Source organism: Salmo trutta, chromosome 10, assembly GCF_901001165.1.
Source record: "Salmo trutta chromosome 10, fSalTru1.1, whole genome shotgun sequence".
In the NCBI taxonomy this organism is placed as follows: domain Eukaryota; kingdom Metazoa; phylum Chordata; class Actinopteri; order Salmoniformes; family Salmonidae; genus Salmo; species Salmo trutta.
The window spans coordinates 29,875,357-29,897,009 of NC_042966.1; the positions used below are offsets into that span (position 1 = coordinate 29,875,357).

At 45.3% G+C, this 21,653-nt stretch overlaps 1 protein-coding gene across 1 annotated transcript in view; it reads right to left on the reverse strand.

Annotated features, from left to right (window-relative positions):
• Positions 1-234: 234 nt before the first annotated feature.
• Positions 235-21,653, reverse strand: part of LOC115200822 (lutropin-choriogonadotropic hormone receptor-like) — a 54,241-nt gene continuing 32,822 nt past the window's right edge. Inside the window, exons 10-14 of the mRNA XM_029763948.1 lie at positions 14,744-14,932; positions 7,470-7,694; positions 7,024-7,135; positions 3,916-4,173; positions 235-798 (exon numbers count right to left, since the gene is read on the reverse strand). Coding sequence (XP_029619808.1) covers positions 235-798; positions 3,916-4,173; positions 7,024-7,135; positions 7,470-7,694; positions 14,744-14,932 — 1,348 coding nt within the window. The remainder of the gene's footprint in view (positions 799-3,915; positions 4,174-7,023; positions 7,136-7,469; positions 7,695-14,743; positions 14,933-21,653) is intronic.

The window sequence follows — 21,653 nt, forward strand, 5'->3', positions numbered from 1 at the left end:
TTTAACACTTTTTTGGTTACTACGTGATTGTGTTATTTCAATGTTTTGATGTCTTCACTATTATTCTACAATGTAGAAAATAGAAAAAATAAAGAAAAACCCTTGAATGAGTAGGCTTGTCCAAACTTTTGACTGGTTCTGTATATTTATTTTTTACACACAATTGTTTTCGTTGTCATTCAACCCTGTGGGTAAAATGTGATTTTACCCACAGTTCTGATTTACTGAGACTAGTCATGTTGCTCCGCCTCCATTGCAGAGAAAGCATCCTTGCATCTTGATGTGGTAGGTGTAGAACCTGAAAGAGTGATGTTTTCTGGGGGACGTAGTACTACCCTTAGGCGGTATAGTGTGTGCTTCCAGGTTCTGTGCCCTGTAGAACTCCGCTCTGGCATGGCAAAAACTACAGCGACTCAACAACAAACGTATATCCTTCCGAAACGACCGAGTAAAGATGGTGTAGAGGAAGGGGTTACAGAGGGAGTTGATTGGGTAAAAGAGGACGAGCAGGATCTTGGAGTGGGAGACGGTGATGAGGGGCATGCGGAGAGCCGCCAAGATGCCAAAGAAGGAGATGGGTGCCATGCAGATGAAGTCGGTGAAGATTAGGACGGCCATGCGCTTGGCGATCTTGGAGTCACCGTGGCGGATTGCTAGGTCGGGGTTGTGGATGGACAGGTAGATGCGTACGTAGCAGTAGCAGATGATGAAAAAGGCAGTGACGTTGAGGAGGAGGAGGGCTACAACATACACCTGGGAGGCTAGGGACTCGATGTCCATGGGCAGGCAGATTGACACCTGGAGGATAAAATATCAAAGAAAGTCAATCAAGTAAATGTATAAAGCCCGTTTTACATCAGCAATTGTCATTAAGTTATTTTACAGCAGAAATAAAAAGGCTGTGAATGTTCATCTACTACAGTATATAACACATGTTCTGTGTAAAGTGAATGTTTGAATACGGGCCCAGGTTTACAAAAAGCCTCACAGATTAAGGCTTGTCCTGGTCTAAAAAGCATGTTCAATGGAGATTGAAAGTGCTTTATAGTATAGGACTAAGCTTAATCTGTGACTTGGAAATATATATATATATATATATATATATATATATATATATATATATATATATATATATATATACTGCTCAAAAAAATAAAGCGAACACTTAAACAACACATCCTAGATCTGAATGAAAGAAATAATCTTATTAAATACTTTTTTCTTTACATAGTTGAATGTGCTGACAACAAAATCACACAAAAAGAATCAATGGAAATCCAATTTATCAACCCATGGAGGTCTGGATTTGGAGTCACACTCAAAATTAAAGTGGAAAACCACACTACAGGCTGATCCAACTTTGATGTAATGTCCTTAAAACAAGTCAAAATGAGGCTCAGTAGTGTGTGTGGCCTCCATGTGCCTGTATGACCTCCCTACAACGCCTGGGCATGCTCCTGATGAGGTGGCGGATGGTCTCCTGAGGGATCTCCTCCCAGACCTGGACTAAAGCATCCGCCAACTCCTGGACAGTCTGTGGTGCAACGTGGCGTTGGTGGATGGAGCGAGACATGATGTCCCAGATGTGCTCAATTGGATTCAGGTCTGGGGAACGGGCGGGCCAGTCCATAGCATCAATGCCTTCCTCTTGCAGGAACTGCTGACACACTCCAGCCACATGAGGTCTAGCATTGTCTTGCATTAGGAGGAACCCAGGGCCAACCGCACCAGCATATGGTCTCACAAGGGGTCTGAGGATCTCATCTCGGTACCTAATGGCGGTCAGGCTACCTCTGGCGAGCACATGGAGGGCTGTGCGGCCCCCCAAAGAAATGCCACCCCACACCATGACTGACCCACCGCCAAACCGGTCATGCTGGAGGATGTTGCAGGCAGCAGAACGTTCTCCACGGCGTCTCCAGACTCTGTCACGTCTGTCACGTGCTCAGTGTGAACCTGCTTTCATCTGTGAAGAGCACAGGGTGCCAGTGGCGAATTTGCCAATCTTGGTGTTCTCTGGCAAATGCCAAACGTCCTGCACGGTGTTGGGCTGTAAGCACAACCCCCACCTGTGGACGTCGGGCCCTCATACCACCCTCATGGAGTCTGTTTCTGACCGTTTGAGCAGACACATGCACATTTGTGGCCTGCTGGAGGTCATTTTGCAGGGCTCTGGCAGTGCTTCTCCTGCTCCTCCTTGCACAAAGGCGGAGGTAGCGGTCCTGCTGCTGGGTTGTTGCCCTCCTACGGCCTCCTCCGCGTCTCCTGATGTACTGGCCTGCCTCCTGGTAGAGCCTCCATGCTCTGGACACTACGCTGACAGATACAGCAAACCTTCTTGCCACAGCTCGCATTGATGTGCCATCCTGGATGAGCTGCACTACCTGAGCCACTTGTGTGGGTTGTAGACTCCGTCTCATGCTACCACTAGAGTGAAAGCACTGCCAGTATTCAAAAGTGACCAAAACATCAGCCAGGAAGCATAGGAACTGAGAAGTGGTCTGTGGTCCCCACCTGCAGAACCACTCCTTTATTGGGGGTGTCTTGCTAATTGCCTATAATTTCCACCTGTTGTCTATTCCATTTGCACAACAGCATGTGAAATTTATTGTCAATCAGTGTTGCTTCCTAAGTGGACAGTTTGATTTCACAGAAGTGTGATTGACTTGGAGTTACATTGTGTTGTTTAAGTGTTCCCTTTATTTTTTTGAGCAGTGTGTGTATATATATATATATATATATATATATATATATATATATATATATATATATATACACACACACACACACACACTGAACATAAACCCAACATAATATTAAAAAAATAAACGCAACATGCAACAATTTCAAAGATTTTACTGAGTTGCAGTTCATATAAGGAAATCAGTTAGTTGAAATTAATTCATTACTCTCTAATCTATGGATTCCACATGACTGGGAATACAAATATGCATCTGTTGGTCACAGATACCTTTATAAAAAAAGTTAGGGGTGTGGATCAGAAAAACAGTCAGTATCTGGTGTGACCACCATTTGCCTCATGCAGCGCGACACATGTCCTTTGCATAGAGGTGATCAGGCTGTTGATTGTGGCCTGTGGAATGTTGTCCCACTCCTCTTCAATGGCTGTGCAAAATTGATGGATATTGGCGGAACTGGAACACGCTGTCGTACTCGTTGATCGAGAGCATCCCAAACATGCTCAATGGGTGACTGGTCTGGTGAGTATGCAGGCCATGGAAAAACTAGGCCATTTTCAGATTCGAAGTTATATGTAAAGATCCTTGCGACATTGGGCCATGCATTATCATGCTGAAACATGAGGTAATGGCAGGACAATGGGCCTCAGGATCTCATCACAGTATCTTGTGCATTCAAATTGCCATTGACTGCCTGCCCATACCATAACCCCACTGCTAACAGCAAACTTCTTGCCCACATGATGGAATACGTTGTGAGCCCGGTTGGAAGTGGTAGAGAAAATGGAGGCGGCTTATGGTAGAGAAATTAACATAAAATTCTCTGGAAACAGCTCTGGTGGATATTCCTGCAGTCAGCATGCCAATTGCATGCTCCCTCAAAACTTGAGACATCTGTGACATTGTGTTGTATGACAAAACTGCACAGTTTAGAGTGGCCTTTTATTGTCCCCAGCACAAAGTGTGTAATGATCGTGCTGTTAAATCATCTTCTTGATATGCCACACTTGTCAGGTGGATGGATTATCTTGGCAAAGGAGAAATGCGAACTAACAGTGATGTAAACAGATTTGTGCACACATTTTGAGAGAAATAAGCTTCTTGTGCATATGGAAAATGTATGGGATCTTTTATTTCAGCTCATGAAACATGGGACCAACACTTTACATGTTGCGTTTATATTTTTGTTCAATGTATATTTTCAAATTCTGCTGACCTTAGTGTAGCTGCTGACCCCGAGGACAGGAAGCAGAGCGGCCAATAGGGAGAAGCCCCACCCCCCAGCCATCATGGCTACCACATGCCTCAGCCGCAGCCTCTTGTTCTTGTGCATGGCGTTGGTGATGGTGTGCCACCGCTCTAACGTTATCATGGTCAGCGTGTAGACCGACAGCTCGCTGGCGAACACCGTCAGGAACCCTGCCACGCCACAGCCCGCACCAGTCTGCCAGAACGTGGCGTGGTTGTAGTATTCCTACAATACAAATACAGCTTTATTATTGGATATGGACTAGAACTCCTACAATACAATACAACTTTCTTTTTGGATATGGACTTGAACTCCTACAATACAACTTTATTATTGGATATGGACTAGAACTCATACAATACTACTTTATTATTGGATATGGACTAGAACTCATACAATATAAATACAATACAACTTTATTATTGGATATGGACTAGAACTCCTACAATATAAATACAACTTTATTATTGGATATGGACTGGAACTCCTACAATATAAATACAACTTTATTATTGGATATGGACTGGAACTCCTACAATATAAATACAACTTTATTATTGGATATGGACTGGAACTCATACAATATAAATACAATACAACTTTATTATTGGATATGGACTAGAACTCCTACAATAAAATACAACATTTTTATTTTTTATTTTAGTTCACCTTTATTTAACCAGGTAGGCCAGTTGAGAACAAGTTCTCATTTACAACTGCGACCTGGCCAAGATAAAGCAAAGCAGTGCGACACAAACAACACAGAGTTACACGTGGAATAAACAAACATACAGTCAATAACACAATAGAAAAGTCTATACAGTGTGTGCAAATGAGGTAAGATAAGGGAGGTAAGGCAATAAATAGGCCACAGTGGTGAAATAATTACAATTTAGCAATTAAACACTGGAGTGATAGATGTGCAGAAGATGAACGTGCAAGTAGAGATACTGGGGTGCAAAGGAGCAACAACAACAAAAAATAACAGTATGGGGATGAGGTAGTTGGATGGGCTATTTACAGATGGGCTATGTACAGGTGCAGTGATCTGTGAGCTGCTCTGACAGCTGGTGCTTAAAGTTAGAGAAGGAGATATGAGTCTCCAGCTTCAGTGATTTTTGCAATTCGTTCCAGTCATTGGCAGCAGAGAACTGGAAGGAAAGGCGGCCAAAGGAGGAATTGGCTTTGGGGGTGACCAGTGAAATATACCTGCTGGAGCACGTGCTACGGGTGGGTGCTGCTATGGTGACCAGTGAGCTGAGATAAGGCGGGGCTTTACCTAGCAAAGACTTATAGATGTCCTGGAGCCAGTGGGTTTGGCGACAAATATGAAGCGAGGGCTAGCCAATGAGAGCATACAGGTCGCAGTGGTGGGTAGCATATGGGGCTTTGGTGACAAAACGGATGGCACTGTGATAAACTGCATCCAATTTGCTGAGTAGAGTGTTAGAGGCTATTTTGTAAATGACATCGCCGAAGTCAAGGATTGGTAGGATAGTCAGTTTTACGAGGGTATGTTTGGCAGCATGAGTGAAGGAGGCTTTGTTGCAAAATAGGAAGCAGATTCTAGATTTAATTTTGGATTGGAGATGCTTAATGTGAGTCTGGAAGGAGAGTTTACAATCTAACCAGACACCTAGGTATTTGTAGTTGTCCACATATTCTAAGTCAGAACCATCCAGAGTAGTGATGCTGGACGGGCGGGCAGGTGCGGGCAGCGATTGGTTGAAGAGCATGCATTTAGTTTAACTTGCATTTAAGAGCAGTTGGAGGCCACGGAAGGAGAGTTGTATGGCATTGAAGCTCATCTGGAGGTTAGTTAACACAGTGTCCAAAGAAGGGCCAAAAGTATACAGAATGGTGTCGTCTGCGTAGAGGTGGATCAGAGAATCACCAGCAGCAAGAGTGACATCATTGATGTATACAGAGAAAAGAGTCGGCCCGAGAATTGAACCCTGTGGCACCCCCATAGAGACTGCCAGAGGTCCGGACAACAGCCCCTCCTCCACCAGGCGAGGCAGTCATTTGAGAGACCAAGGCTGTTGAGTCTGCCTGACAAGAATGTGGTGATTGACAGAGTCGAAAGCCTTGGCCAGGTCGGTGAATACAGCTGCACAGTATTGTCTCTTGTTGATGGCGGTTATGATATCGTTTAGGACCTTGAGCGTGGCTGAGGTGCACCCATGACCAGCTCGGAAACCAGATTGCATAGCGGAGAAGGTATGGTGGGATTCAAAATGGTCGGTGATCTGTTTGTTAACTTGGCTTTCAAAGACCTTAGAAAGGCAGGGTAGGATGGATATAGGTCTGTAACAGTTTGGGTCTAGAGTGTCTCCCCCTTTGAAGAGGGGGATGACCATGGCAGCTTTCCAATCTTTGGGGATCTCAGACGATACGAAAGAGAGGTTGAACAGGCTTGTAATAGGGGTTGCAACAATTACGGCGTATCATTTTAGAAAGAGAGGGTCCAGATTGTCTAGCCCGGCTGATTTGAAGGGGTCCAGATTTTGCAGCTCTTTCAGAACATCGGCCATCTGGATTTGGGTGAAGGAGAAATGGGGGAGGCTTGGGCAAGTAGCTGCGGGGGGTGCAGGGCTGTTGACCGGGGTAGGAGTAGCCAGGTTTATCTTTGGATATGGACTAGAACTCCTACACTAAAATACAACTTTATTATTGGATATAGACTAGAACTGTTACAATAAAATACAACTTTATTATTGGATATAGACTAGAACTCCTACAATACAATACCACTTTATTATTGGATATAGACTAGAACTCCTACAATGAAATACAATACAACTTTAGTGTCCAAATAGGAAAGGGTCATTACAGAAATATAAACATTGCAAAGCAAGCATTACAGGGTCAGCCGCAGTGCAGCCCCCCTGGAGAAGTTTAGGGGTTAAGTCGTGCCTTGCTCAAGGGTTCAATGGTAGGTGGTTGGTAGTAATGTACTGAACTGAGAAGAACAGCCATACAGAAGCCAGTTCAGTCCCCATCTTTTCATAGCCCAACTTGAGACTTGAACAAGTGACCTTCTGATATACCTCTCTAAGCCTTTGGGCTACGTACCTTGCGTGAGTGGTAGTCCGTGGCTGCAATAAGGAGGAGGTAGACCCCCATGCAGAGGTCTGCGAATGCCAGGTTACATATCAGGAACCGAGAGACATTGAGCTTCTGGTGGCTGGTGAGCAGAATGATCAAAAATTTCAAAAAGATAATCAATTTCTTGAATATAAATTGCAATTAAAGCATTGTTTTAATTATATTTTTCTTATTCAAGCAACATTTCTTAGTAGACCACACATTGTCAGTTTACGCAAGAGGATAAGAGTTGAGTACACTCTTTCCTATAGAATGAAATAGATTACTATCCATTCATTCATTCCAATTCAATTGGTTTGGAATCTATCCCTGACAAAGATGGTTGGCATTATCCGCACACTTGTCCAGAGACATGCAGGTCTATGACATTGACCACTCCACTCTAATCCTAAATCTCTTTTCTCTCCCTTTACCTGATGATCAGTACGACCAGCACGGCCATGTTCCCAGCCACAGCAAACACAGTGATGAGCCAGGTGACTGAGCGGAGGAAGGAGTACCCCAGCAAGTCCTCACAGGGGTTGAAGGCGTCGGACTCCGGGGTGCACTGGAAAGGTCCAGGACAAAGGCTCAGCTGCAGGTCTGGGTATTGGAGGTTGATGTCGTACAGGTCTGTCACATTGTCTGCTGAGTGGTCCCTGTAGAAAAGGGGAAGACAACATGGATTTGATCAACGTAAGGTGTAGAGGTAGAAACCGCCCCCCAAAAAGAAAATGGGCAATCAAGGGAAAACCATTTTCGAAAGCCTGATAACAGAACTTTCCCCTGATACATAGTGGAAATATTGTCTTACATGATTTCATCATCGTCATCACACAGCCTTCTGAGGTTCGGAGAGAGTGCACGGACAACTTTTTCCCTTTGGATGGATAAAGAGAAAAGGTTAGAGAAGACCCTTGAGTGTCAACCTTTGTGTGTACCTGTAATGAGCACCTATGTGTATTTGTATTTATTAAGGATCCACGGCAGCAGCTACTCTTCCTGGGGTCCAGCAACATTAAAACCTCTTACATCTAGATGTTCCGCTACGGAACGCCTCGCCAATATCCAATGATAGAGCGTGGCGCGAATTACAAACGCCTCAAAAATCCCAAAACGTCAATTTTTCAAACATATGACTATTTTACACCATTTTAAAGACAAGACTCTCCTTTATGTAACCACATTGTCCGATTTGAAAAAGGCTTTACAACGAAAGCAAAACATTAGATTATGTCAGGAGAGTACCCAGCCAGAAATAATCACACACCCATTTTTCAAGCTAGCATATAATGTCACAAAAACCAAAACCACAGCTAAATGCAGCACTATCCTTTAAAACCTCTTGAGCGTCTCATCCCGTTAGCGGGATCATTTTCCAGCGAATAACTCCTAGCGACATTAGCATAACGAAATTCTATATATATATTTTTTCAAATATAGGACTGTCTCATATCGTTTTATAGATACACCTCTCTTGAATCGACCCTCGTTGTCCGATTTCAAAAAGGTTTTACAGGAAAAGCACAATATTAGATTATGTTAGAGGAGTACATGGTAAAAGTAGCATCATATGAATTTTCCGACCAAGCACATGCATCACATATAACCAAAAAACAGCTAAATGCAGCACTAACCTTTTACAAACGTCATCAGATGACACACCTAGGACATCATGTTACACACAGCATGCAATCTTTTGTTCAATAAAGGTCATATTTCTATATAAAAACAGCATTTTACATCGGCACCTGACGTTGACTAACTATTTTCCCATAAAATGCGTCCCGGGAAACAGTGCTACAATTTTATAAATTACTATTCGAAAACGATTTTTTTATTTTATATTGTCAGTCTAACATTTATAGATGAATATCTCTTGAAAACACCCGTCAAAACAGATTTTAAATTAACTTTACAGGGTAATCACACTTTGAGATAAAAGGGGATGCGATACTCAGAAAATGAGCTAGAAAGCCTAGCTCGTCGCCATCTTGGAACAATCGCACATCACATCTGATCTTGTATAATATTGCCAATAATCCCTCACCTTTAGTTGTCTTCATCAGAAAGCACTTCCAGGAATCCCAGGTCCACGACAAATGTATTTTCGGTCAAAAAAGTCCATCCTTTATGTTCCATTAGCTTGCTGTTGTTAGCGCGTCCGAAGGCTGTTGCCAAATACTGATCCGTGCGCGGGAGCTGGCATACGAAAAATATTTTTTCCCTCCTTTAGGTTCGTTCAAACATGTCAAACGTTGTATAACATTAATCTTCAGGGCCTGTTTCAACAAGAGAGCCAATAAGATTCGAGTGGGACGATTTCATTGTGTTTCAAAACGTTTCCAAAGGTGGGGGCAGACACGGCCACCGACGTCACAATGCTGATGGCCCTCCTACTATGACCAATTGCCACATCGTCTCCTTCACTGAGTTTCGACAGCAGAAGCCTCAAAACACTTTGTAAAGACTGGGGACATCTAGTGGAAGCACTGGAAAGTGCTCAATTATCAATTTTTCACGTTGTGAATTGCAGGGAAGGCTGTGAAGTCGAGTCCACAATTCAGAATCCCACTTCCTGGTTCAATCGGTCTCGGGGTTTTGACTGTTATACTCACAGACACCATTCAAACAGTTTTAGAAACTTTAGGGTGTTTTCTATCCATATAAAATAAGTATATGCATGTCCTAGCTTCTGAGTTTGATTAGTAGGCCGTTGAAAATGGGAACGAATTTTTTCCAAAATGCGCTGTGGCGCCCCCAGTGGTAGGATATCCTCAAGAGGTTAATGATCTTCATCAGATGACACTCCTAGGACATTATGTTATACAATACATGCATGTTTTGTTCAATCCAGTTAATATTTATATCAAAAACCAGCTTTTTACATTAGCATGTGACGTTCAGAACTAGCATACCCACCGAAAACTTCCGGTGAATTTACTAAATTACTCACGATAAACGTTCACAAAAAACATAACAATTATTTTAAGAATTATAGATACAGAACTCCTTTATGCAATCGCGGTGTCCGATTTTAAAATAGCTTTTCGGTGAAAGCACATTTTGCAATATTCTGAGTAGATAGCCCGGCCATCATGGCTAGCTATTTTGACACCCACCAAGTTTGGCACTCACCAAACTCAGATTTACTATAAGAAAAATTGGATTACCTTTGCTGTTCTTCGTCAGAATGCACTCCCAGGACTTCTACTTCAACACCCAATGTTGTTTTGGTTCCAAATAATCCATAGTTATATCCTAATAGCTGCGTTTTGTTCTTGCATTCAAGACACTATCCGAAGGGTGAAGCGCCGGCGCATATCGTGACAAAAAATGTCAAAATATTCCATTACCGTACTTCGAAGCATGTCAAACGCTGTTTAAAATCAATTTTTATGTGATTTGTCTCGTAAAATAGTGATAATATTCCAACCGGGAGACCTTGTTTTCGTTCAAACACTGAAAATAGAAAATGGAGTCTTCACATGCACGCGCGCACCAGTGTCATTGTTCTCAGAACGACCACTTTCCAAAAACCCTACTGTTTTTCGCCCAGGGACTGCAGAGTCATCATTCAACGTTCTGGCGCCTTCTGAGAGCCTATGGGAGCCTTAGAAAATGTCACGGTACAGCAGAGATCCTCTATTTTCGATAAAGAGGGTACAGAAGGCCAAGAAATGGTCAGACAGGGCACTTCCCATATAGAATCTTCTCAGGTTTTGGCCTGCCATATGAGTTCTGTTATACTCACAGACACCATTCAAACAGTTTTAGAAACTTTAGGGTGTTTTCTATCCAAATCAAATAATTATATGCATATTCTAGTTTCTGGGCAGGAGTAATAACCAGATTAAATCGGTACGTTTTTTATCCGGCCGTGAAAATACTGCCCCCTATCCTAAAAAGGTTAAGGCTGTTATATACAATTTCAAATATTACATGACATTTCCTAACACTTTACCCAATACAATTAGTGTGTTCCCTCAGGCCACTACCACATACAGTTGAAATCAGAAGTTTACATTTTTTACATTTACATTTTAGTCATTTAGCAGACGCCCTTATCCAGAGCGACTTACAGTAGTAAATGCATACATTTCATACATTATTTTTCTGTGCTGGCCCCCCGTGGGAATCGAACCCACAACCCTGGTGTTGCAAACACCATGCTCTACCAATTGAGCTACAGGGAAGTTTACATACACTTAGGTTGGAGTCATTAAAACTCATTTTTCAACCACTCCACAAATTCCTTGTTAGCAAACTATAGTTTTGGCAAGTCGGTTAGGACATCTACTTTGTGCATGACACAGGTACTTTTTCCAACAATTGTTTACAGACAGATTATTTCACTTATCATTCACTGTATCACAATTCCAGTGGGTCAGAAGTTTACATACACTAAGTTGACTGTGCCTTTAATAAACAACTTGGAAAATTCCAGAAAATTATGTCATGGCTATAGAAGCTTCTGATAGGCTAATTGACATCATTTGAGTCAATTGGAGATATACCTGTGGATGCATTTAAAGGCCAACCTTCAAACTCAGTGCCTCTTTGCTTGACATCATGAGAAAATCATGAGAAAATCTAAAGAAATCAGCCAAGACCTCAGAAAAAAATGGTAGACCTCCACAAGTCTGGTTCATCCTTGGGAGCAATTTCCAAACGCCTGAAGGTACCACGTTCATCTGCACAAACAATAGTACGCAAGTATAAACACCATGAGACCACGCAGCTGTCATACTGCTCAGGTAGGAGACGCGTTCTGTCTCCTAGAGATGAACATACAGTGAGGGGGAAAAAGTATTTGATCCCCTGCTGATTTTGTACGTTTGCCCACTGACAAAGAAATGATCAGTCTATAATTTTAATGGTAGGTTTATTTGAACAGTGAGAGACAGAATAACAACAACAAAAAATCCAGAAAAACATGTCAAAAATGTTATAAATTGATTTGCATTTGGTGGAACAAGCTCGCTCACGACGCCAGGACAGCGGAGTCAATCACCACCTTCCGGAGACACCTGAAACCCCACCTCTTTAAGGAATACCTGGGATAGGATAAAGTAATCCTAACCCCCCCCCCCCCCCGAAAACGAAAAAAAAAGATATAGATGTACTATTGTAAAGTGGTTGTTCCACTGGATATCATAAGGTGAATGCACCAATTTGTAAGTCGCTCTGGATAAGAGCGTCTGCTAAATGACGTAAATGTAAATGTTAATGAGGGAAATAAGTATTTGACCCCTCTGCAAAACATGACTTAGTACTTGGTGGCAAAACACTCATTGGTGATTCCTCACCGTTCTCATGATCATTGCAACTCCACGAGGTGAGATCTTGCATGGAGCCCCAGGCCGAGGGAGATTGACAGTTCTTTTGTGTTTCTTCAATTTGCGAATAATCGCACCAACTGTTGTCACCTTCTCACCAAGCTGCTTGGCGGTGGTCTTGTAGCCCATTCCAGCCTTGTGTAGGTCTACAATCTTGTCCATGACATCCTTGGAGAGCTCTTTGGTCTTGGCCGTGGTGGAGAGTTTGGAATCTGATTGATTGATTGCTTCTGTGGACAGGTGTATTTTATACAGGTAACAAACTAAGATTAGGAGCACTCCCTTTAAGAGTGTGCTCCTAATCTCAGCTCGTTACCTGTATAAAAGACACGTGGGAGCCAGAAATCTTTCTGATTGAGAGGGGGTCAAATACTTATTTCCCTCATTAAAATGCAATTGAATTTATAACATTTTTGACATGCGTTTTTCTGGATTTTTTTGTTGTTATTCTGTCTCTCACTGTTCAAATAAACCTACCATTAAAATTATAGACTGATCATTTCTTTGTCAGTGGGCAAACATACAAAATCAGCAGGGGATCAAATACTTTTTTCCCTCACTGTACTTTGGTGGGAAAAGTGCAAATCAATCCCAGAACAACAGCAAAGGACCTTGTGAAGATGCTGGAGGAAACGGGTACAAAGTATCTATATCCACAGTAAAACGAATCCAATATCGACATAACCAGAAAGGCCGCTCAGCAAGGAAGAAGCCACTGCTCCAAAACCGCCATAAAAAAGCCAGACTATGGTTTGCAACTGCACATGGGGACAAAGATTGTACTTTTTGGAGAAATGTCCTCTGGTCTGATGAAACAAAAATGGAACTGTTTGACCACAATGACCATCGTTATGTTTGGAGGAAAAAGGGGGAGGCTTGCAAGCCGAAGAACACCGTCCCAACCATGAAGCACAGGGGTGGCAGCATTATGTTGTGGGAGTGCTTTGCTGCAAGAGGGACTGGTGCACTTCACAAAATAGATGGCATCATGAGGAAGTACAATTATGTGGATATATTGAAGCAACATCTCAAGACATCAGTCAGGAAGTTAAAGCTTGGTCGCAAATGGGTCTTCAAAATGGACAATGACCCCAAGCATACTTCCGAAGTTGTGTCAAAATGGCTTAAGGACAACAAAGTCAAGGTATTGGAGTGGCCATCACAAAGCCCTGACCTCAATCCTATAGAAAATTTGTCGGCAGAACTGAAAAAGCGTGTGTGAGCAAGGAGGCCTACAAACCTGATTCAGTTACACCAGCTCTGTCAGGAGGAACGGGCCAAAATTCACCCAATTTATTGTGGGAAGCTTGTGGAAGGCTACCCAAAACATTTTACCCAAGTTAAACAATTTAAAGGCAATGCTACCAAATACTAATTGAGTGTATGTAAACTTCTGACCCACTGGGGATGTGATGAAAGAAATAAAAGCTGAAATACATCATTCTTTCTACTATTATTCTGACATTTCACATTCTTAAAATAGAGTGGTGATCCTAACTGACCTAAAACAGGGAATGTTTACTAGGATTAAATGTCAGGAATTGTGAAAAACTGAGTTTAAATGTATTTGGCTTAGGTGTATGTAAACTTCCGACTTCAACTGTAATTACAATACAACATCCATGTGTACGTGCATGTGTTATCATGTGTATGTGTGTTCCATCAGGTGTTTTTTTAAATGTTTTTTTTTTTTTATCTGATTCTACTGCTTGCATCAGTTACCTGATGTGGAAGAGAGTTCCATGTAACCATGGCTCTATGTAGTACTGTGCACCTCCCATAGTCTGTTCTTGACTTGGGGATTGTGAAGAGACCCTTGGTGGCATGTCTTGTGGGGTATGCATGAGTATCTGAGCTGTGTGCTAGTAGTTTAGACAGACACCTCAGTGCATTCAGCATGTCAACACTTCTTACAATAACTGGTAGTGATGAACTCAATCCATCCTGCACTTTGAGCCATGAGAGATTGACATGTGTATTATTAATGCTAGCTCTCCGTGTACATTTAAGGGCCAGCCGTGCTCCCCAGTTCTGAACCAATTGTAATTTTTCGAGGTCTCTCTTTGTGGCACCTGACCACACGACTGAACAGTAGTGCAGGTGCGACAAAACTGTGGCCTGTAGGACCTGCCTTGTTGATGGTGTTGTTAAAAAAGCTTTATTATGGACAGACTTCTCCCCATCTTAGCTACTGGTGTATCAACATGTTTTGACCATGACAGTTTACACTCCAAGCAGTTTGGTCACCCCAACTTGCTAAATTTTCACATTATTTATTACAATATTTAGTTGAGGTTTAGGGTTTAGTGAATGATTTGTCCCAAATACAATGCTTTTAGTTTTTGAAATATTTATGGATGTATACCTACTTGTCTTTGCGTCGCCAGGTGTGGAAGGCACAGCAGTGGCTGGGGTAAGTGACCTCTGCCACCTCCAGCTCTAGGAGGCTTTCTAGAGGAGGTAGAGTCTTCAGGTAGGGGGTAGAACGGGCAATCAGGACCTTTAAATGTTCCAAGCCTCGACGGGGGAGTGTGTCGAGAGCTGTGGAGGAGACGTCACTGGGCAACACACACAACAAGATACAGGAAACACCTAAGTCAAATGTTGACACATTTTTTCCTACCTGTTACAATGTAACTTTATTGTCCATAGTTACAGTGAACAATGGAAAATGATCTTCTGCTCTCTTCATTTCTCAACCCCTCCCACACATCACACAGTTGAGAGTAGCACAGGGTAAAGCTGCAGTGCAGCACCCCTGGATGGAGAGCATGTTGTGTGGTTAAAGGCCTTGCTCAAGAGCCCAATGGTAGGGGATTATTATTAGGATATGAACCCAGCAGCTCTCCAGTTGCCAGATCAATTTCTCCCTTTTTTTCCCAGCGCCTAGTCCGGGAATCCAGAAGGCGACCTTTCGGCTACAGGTACAACTCCTTAGCCGCTCGGGCTACCTACCCCTGAGACCTAACACTAAACTTTCACCTTAACAAACTTTTACACTCTTTTGTTTTTAACAATGTCAAGCAGGATGCAAACAAACAATACAACAAGACTAGACAACATACCATTACAATCTAACAAATACAGAAGGAGACCTGGCTGCCAAATTGTGTATATACACTGAACAAAAATATAAACGCAACATGCAACAATTTCAAAGAGTTACAGTTCATAGAGGAAAATCTGTCAATTGAAATAAATTCATTAGGCCCCAACCTATGAATTTCACATGACTGGGAATACAGGTATGCATCTGTTGGTCACAGTGAGCATTTGCCCACTGAAGTCGGTTACGACGCAGAACTGCAGTCAGGTCAAGATCCTGGTGAGAATGATGAGCATGCAGATGAGCTTCCCTGATGCAGTTTCTGACCATTTGTGCAGAAATTCGTTGGTTCTGCAAACCCATAGTTTCATCAGCTGTCCGGATGGCTGATCTCAGACGATCCCCACAGGTGAAGAAGCAGGATGTGGAGGTCCTGGGCTGGCGTGGTTACACGTGGTCTGCGGTTGTGAGGCCGGTTGGACGTACTGCCAAACGATGTTAGAGGCGGCTTATGGTAGGGAAATTAACATTCAATTCTCTGGCAACAGCTCTGGCGGACATTCCTGCAGTCAGTATGCCAATTGCACACTCCCTCAACTTGAGACAACGCCTGGCATTGTGTTGTGTGCCAAAACTGCACATTTTAGTGGCCTTTTATTGACCCCAGCACAAAGTGCACCTGTGTAATGATCATGCTGTTGAATCAGCTTCTTGATATGCTACACCTGTCAGGTGGATGGATTATCTTGTCAAAGAAGAAATTTGTGTAGAATAGTTTTTTATGCATATGGAAAATATTCGGGGATCATTTATTTCAGCTCATGAAACTGCAATATTAAAGCTGATCTGTTCAGGAGTTTGAGTGGTTACATTTCCCCAGCGCCATCCCTCAGCTGTGTTCCCTTTGTTATCATTCAAATCAAATCAAAGTTTATTTGTCACATGTGCCAAATATAACCGGTGTTGACCTTACAGTGAAATGCTTACTTACAGGCTCTAACCAATAGTGCAAAAAAGGTATTAAGTGAACAATAGGTAGGAAAATAAATAAAACAACAGTAAAAAAACAGGCTATATACAGTAGCGAGGCTATAAAAGTAACGAGGCTACATACAGACACCGGTTAGTCAGGCTGATTGAGGTAGTATGTACATGTCGATAGGGTTACAGTGACTATGCAAATATGATGAACAGAGAGTAGCAGTAGCGTAAAAGAGGGGTTGGCGTGTGGTGGGTGGGACACAATGCAGATAGCCCGGTTAGCCAATGTGCGGTGACACTGGTTGGCCGGCCCAATTGAGGTAGTATGTACATGAATGTATAGTTAAAGTGACTATGCATATATGATAAACAGAGTAGCTGCAGCGTAAAAAGAGGGGTTGGGGGGGGGCACACAATGCAAATAGCCTGGGTAGCCGTTTGGTAACCTGTTCAGTCGTCTTATGGCTTTGGGGTAAAAACTGTTAAGAAGCATTTTTGTCCTAGACTTGGCACTCCGGTACCGCTTGCCATGCGGTAGTAGAGAGAACAGTCTATGACTGGGCTGGCTGGGGTCTTTGACAATTTTTAGGGCCTTCCTCTGACACTGCCTGGTGTAGAGGTCCTGGATGGCAGGAAGCTTTGCCCCAGTGATGTACTGGGCCGTACGCACTACCCTCTGTAGTGCCTTGCGGTCAGAGGCCGAGCAATTGCCGTACCAGTTTGTGATGCAACCAGTCAGGATGCTCTCGATGTTGCAGCTGTAGAACCTTTTGAGGATCTCAGGACCCATGCCGAATCTTTTTAGTTTCCTGAGGGGGAATAGGTTTTGTTGTACCCTCTTCACGACTGTCTTGGTGTGTTTGGACCATTCTAGTTTGTTGTTGATGTGGACACCAAGGAACTTGAAGCTCTCAACCTGCTCCACTACAGCCCCGCCGATGAGAATGGGGGTGTGCTCGGTCCTCCATTCCCTGTAGTCCACAATCATCTCCTTAGTCTTGGTTACGTTGAGGGATAGGTTGTTATTCTGGCACCACCCGGCCAGGTCTCTGACCTCCTCCCTATAGGCTGTCTCGTTGTTGTCGGTGATCAGGCCTACCACTGTTGTGTCGTCTGCAAACTTAATGATGGTGTTGGAGTCGTGCCTGGCCATGCAGTCGTGGGTGAACAGGGAGTACAGGAGGAGACTGAGCACGCACCCCTGGGGAGCTCCAGTGTTGAGGATCAGCGTGGCAGATGTGTTGCTACCTACCCTCACCACCTGGGGGCGGCCCGTCAGGAAGTCCAGGATCCAGTTGCAGAGGGAGGTGTTTAGTCCCAGGATCCTTAGCTTAGTGATGAGCTTTGAGGGTACTATGGTGTTAAACGCTGTGCTGTAGTCAATGAATAGCATTGTCACATAAGTGTTCCTTTTGTCCAGGTGGGAAAGGGTAGTGTGGAGTGCAATAGAGATTGCATCATCTGTGGATCTGTTTGGGCGGTATGCACATTGGAGTGGGTCTAGGGTTTCTGGGATAATGGTGTTGATGTGAGCCATTACCAGCCTTTCAAAGCACTTCATGGCTTTGGACATGAGTGCTACGGGTCTGTAGTCATTTAGGCAGGTTGCCTTTGTGTTCTTGGGCACAGGGGCTATGGTGGTCTGCTTGAAACATGTTGGTATTACAGACTCAATCAAGGACATGTTGAAAATGTCAGTGAAGACACCTGCCAGTTGTCAGCACATGCCCGGAGCACACATCCTGGTAATCTGTCTGGCCCCGCAGCCTTGTGTATGTTGACCTGTTTAAAGGTCTTACTCACGTCGGCTACGGAGAGCGTGATCAAACAGTCGTCCGGAACAGCTGATGTTCTCATGCATGCCTCAGTGTTTCTTGCCTCGAAGCGAGCATAGAAGTGATTTAGCTCGTCTGGTAGGCTCGTGTCACTGGGCAGCTCGCGGCTGTGCTTCCCTTTGCAGTCTGTAATAGTTTGCAAGCCCTGCCACGTAAGACGAGTGTCAGAGACGGTGTAGTATGATTCAATCTTAGCCCTGTATTGATGCTTTGTCTGTTTGTGTCACGTCCTGGCCAGTATATAAGGTTAATTGTTTGTAGTTTGGTCAGGGCGTGACAGAGGGTATTTGTTTTATGTGGTTCAGGGTGGTGTTTGGTTTAAGGGTGTTTGTTTTAGTAATTCCGGGTGTTGGTTTATGTTTAGGTATTTCTATGTGGAGTCTAGTATGTCTGTTTCTATGTCTGGTGAATTGGTGTTGGGACTCTCAGTTGAAGGCAGGTGTTTTCTATCTGCCTTTGATTGAGAGTCTCATATGAGGGTGTGTTTGTGTTTGTGTTTTGTGGGTGATTGTTCTGTGTTCAGCCCTAGGCTTTACCAGACTGTTTGTTGTTCGTTCGCTTTCGTGTTTTGTTGTTTTGGAGTGTTATTTTGAAAGTTAATAAATCTAAATATGAGCATACACGTACCTGCTGCATTTTGGTCCTCATTCACCAACGACACCCGTGACAGAATCACCCACCACCAAAGGACCAAGCAGCAGAGGAAGGAGCAGAAGGCGTTCGAGTTGGACTGGCGGGAGAAGTGGACTTGGGAAGAAGTTCTGGACGGGGCCGGACCTTGGCATCAGGCTGGGGAGTATCGCCGCCCGCAGTGGGAAATAGAAGCAGCCAAGGCAGAGAGGCGTTGGTACGAGGCCAGAGTGGACGCGCTGAGGGAGAAGCACGAGAGGCACCCCCAAGAATTTTTTTTGGGGGGGCACACGGGTAGTTTGGCTAGGCGAGGGAAGAGCCGGAAGCCAGCTACTCGTGGTTATATGGAGGAGCGTATGAGGTGGGGAGTGCCATGTTTCGCTGAGAAGCGCAATATCTCACCCATACGCACGCACAGTCCGGTGCGAGTTATTCCAGCCCCTCGCAGGTGCCGTGCTAGAGCGGGCATCCAGCCTGGTAGGAGGATGCCTGCGCAGCGCATCTGGTCGCCGGTACGCCTCCGAGGACCAGGCTACCCAACTCCCGCTCTACGCACGGCTACCATCAAGCCCCTGCACAGCCCAGTCTGCCCTGTACGAGCACTCCGCTCGTGCAGGGCTACTAGTTCCATCGAGCCAAGGCGGGTTGTGCAGGAGGTAAGATCTAGACCGGCTGTGCGCCTCCATAGCCCTGGGTTTCCAGCTCCTGTCTCTCGTGCGGACCCGGAAGTGCGTCCACCCAGTCCGACTCGTCCTGTTCCCGCTCCCCGCACTAAACGGCAAGTGCGTAAACCCAGCCTCGCCAGTCAACAGTCGTCGGAGCTGCCCGCCAGTCAACAGTCGTCGGAGCTGCCCGCCAGTCAACAGTCGTCGGAGCTGCCCGCCAGTCAACAGTCGTCGGAGCTGCCCGTCAGTCAACAGTCGTCGGAGCTGCCCGTCAGTCAACAGTCGTCGGAGCTGCCCGTCAGTCAACAGTCGTCGGAGCTGCCCGTCAGTCAACAGTCGCCGGAGCTGCCCGTCAGTCAACAGTCGCCGGAGTGGTCAGACTGCGCTGAACTGCCGGAGTGGCCAGACTGCGCTGAACTGCCGGAGTGGCCAGACTGCGCTGAACTGCCGGAGTGGCCAGACTGCGCTGAACTGCCGGAGTGGCCAGACTGCGCTGAACTGCCGGAGTGGCCAGACTGCGCTGAACTGCCGGAGTGGCCAGACTGCGCTGAACTGCCGGAGTGGCCAGACTGCGCTGAACTGCCGGAGTGGCCAGACTGCGCTGACCTGCCGGAGTGGCCAGACTGCGCTGACCTGCCGGATTTGCCAGACTGCGCTGACCTGCCGGAGTGGCCAGACTGCGCTGACCTGCCGGAGATGCCAGACTGCCCTGACCTGCCGGATTTGCCAGACTGCCCTGACCTGCCGGATTTGCCAGACTGCCCTGACCTGCCGGATTTGCCAGACTGCCCTGACCTGCCGGAGTGGCCAGACTGCCCTGACCTGCCGGAGTGGCCAGACTGCCCTGACCTGCCGGAGTGGCCAGACTGCCCTGACCTGCCGGAGTGGCCAGACTGCCCTGACCTGCCGGAGTGGCCAGACTGCCCTGACCTGCCGGATTTGCCAGACTGCCCTGACCTGCCGGAGTGGCCAGACTGCCCAGACTGCCCCGAGCTGACAGACTGCCCAGACTGCCCCGAGCTGACAGACTGCCCAGACTGCCCCGAGCTGACAGACTGCCCAGACTGCCCCGAGCTGACAGACTGCCCAGACTGCCCCGAGCTGACAGACTGCCCAGACTGCCCCGAGCTGACAGACTGCCCAGACTGCCCCGAGCTGACAGACTGCCCAGACTGCCCCGAGCTGACAGACTGCCCAGACTGCCCCGAGCCGCCAGACTGCCCCGAACTGCCAGACTGCCTGGAACGGCCAGAACCTGAGCCGCCTCCAATATAGGTGGGTTGGGGAGGGGGGGTGTAGCACAGTGCCGTCGTTGACGGCAGCCACCCTCCCTTCCCTCCCTTTAGTAAGGGGGAATTTTTCTTTTAGGTATTGTTTGGGGGTATTTTTTGTTTTGTTTTTGTTTTTAAGGTGCTTCTGGGGTAGCACCTTTAAGGGGGGGGTACTGTCACGTCCTGGCCAGTATATAAGGTTAATTGTTTGTAGTTTGGTCAGGGCGTGACAGAGGGTATTTGTTTTATGTGGTTCAGGGTGGTGTTTGGTTTAAGGGTGTTTGTTTTAGTAATTCCGGGTGTTGGTTTATGTTTAGGTATTTCTATGTGGAGTCTAGTATGTCTGTTTCTATGTCTGGTGAATTGGTGTTGGGACTCTCAGTTGAAGGCAGGTGTTTTCTATCTGCCTTTGATTGAGAGTCTCATATGAGGGTGTGTTTGTGTTTGTGTTTTGTGGGTGATTGTTCTGTGTTCAGCCCTAGGCTTTACCAGACTGTTTGTTGTTCGTTCGCTTTCGTGTTTTGTTGTTTTGGAGTGTTATTTTGAAAGTTAATAAATCTAAATATGAGCATACACGTACCTGCTGCATTTTGGTCCTCATTCACCAACGACACCCGTGACAGTTTGATGGTTCGTCACAGGGCATAGCAGGATATCTTTTAAGCTTCCGGGTTAGAGTCCCGCGCCTTGAAAGCGGCAGCTCTACCATTTAGCGCAGTGCGAATGTTGCCTGTAATCCATGGCTTCTGATTGGCGTATGTACGTACAGTCACTGTGGGGACGACGTCCTCAATGCACTTATTGATAAAGCCAATGACTGATGTGGTGTACTCCTCAATGCCATCGGAAGA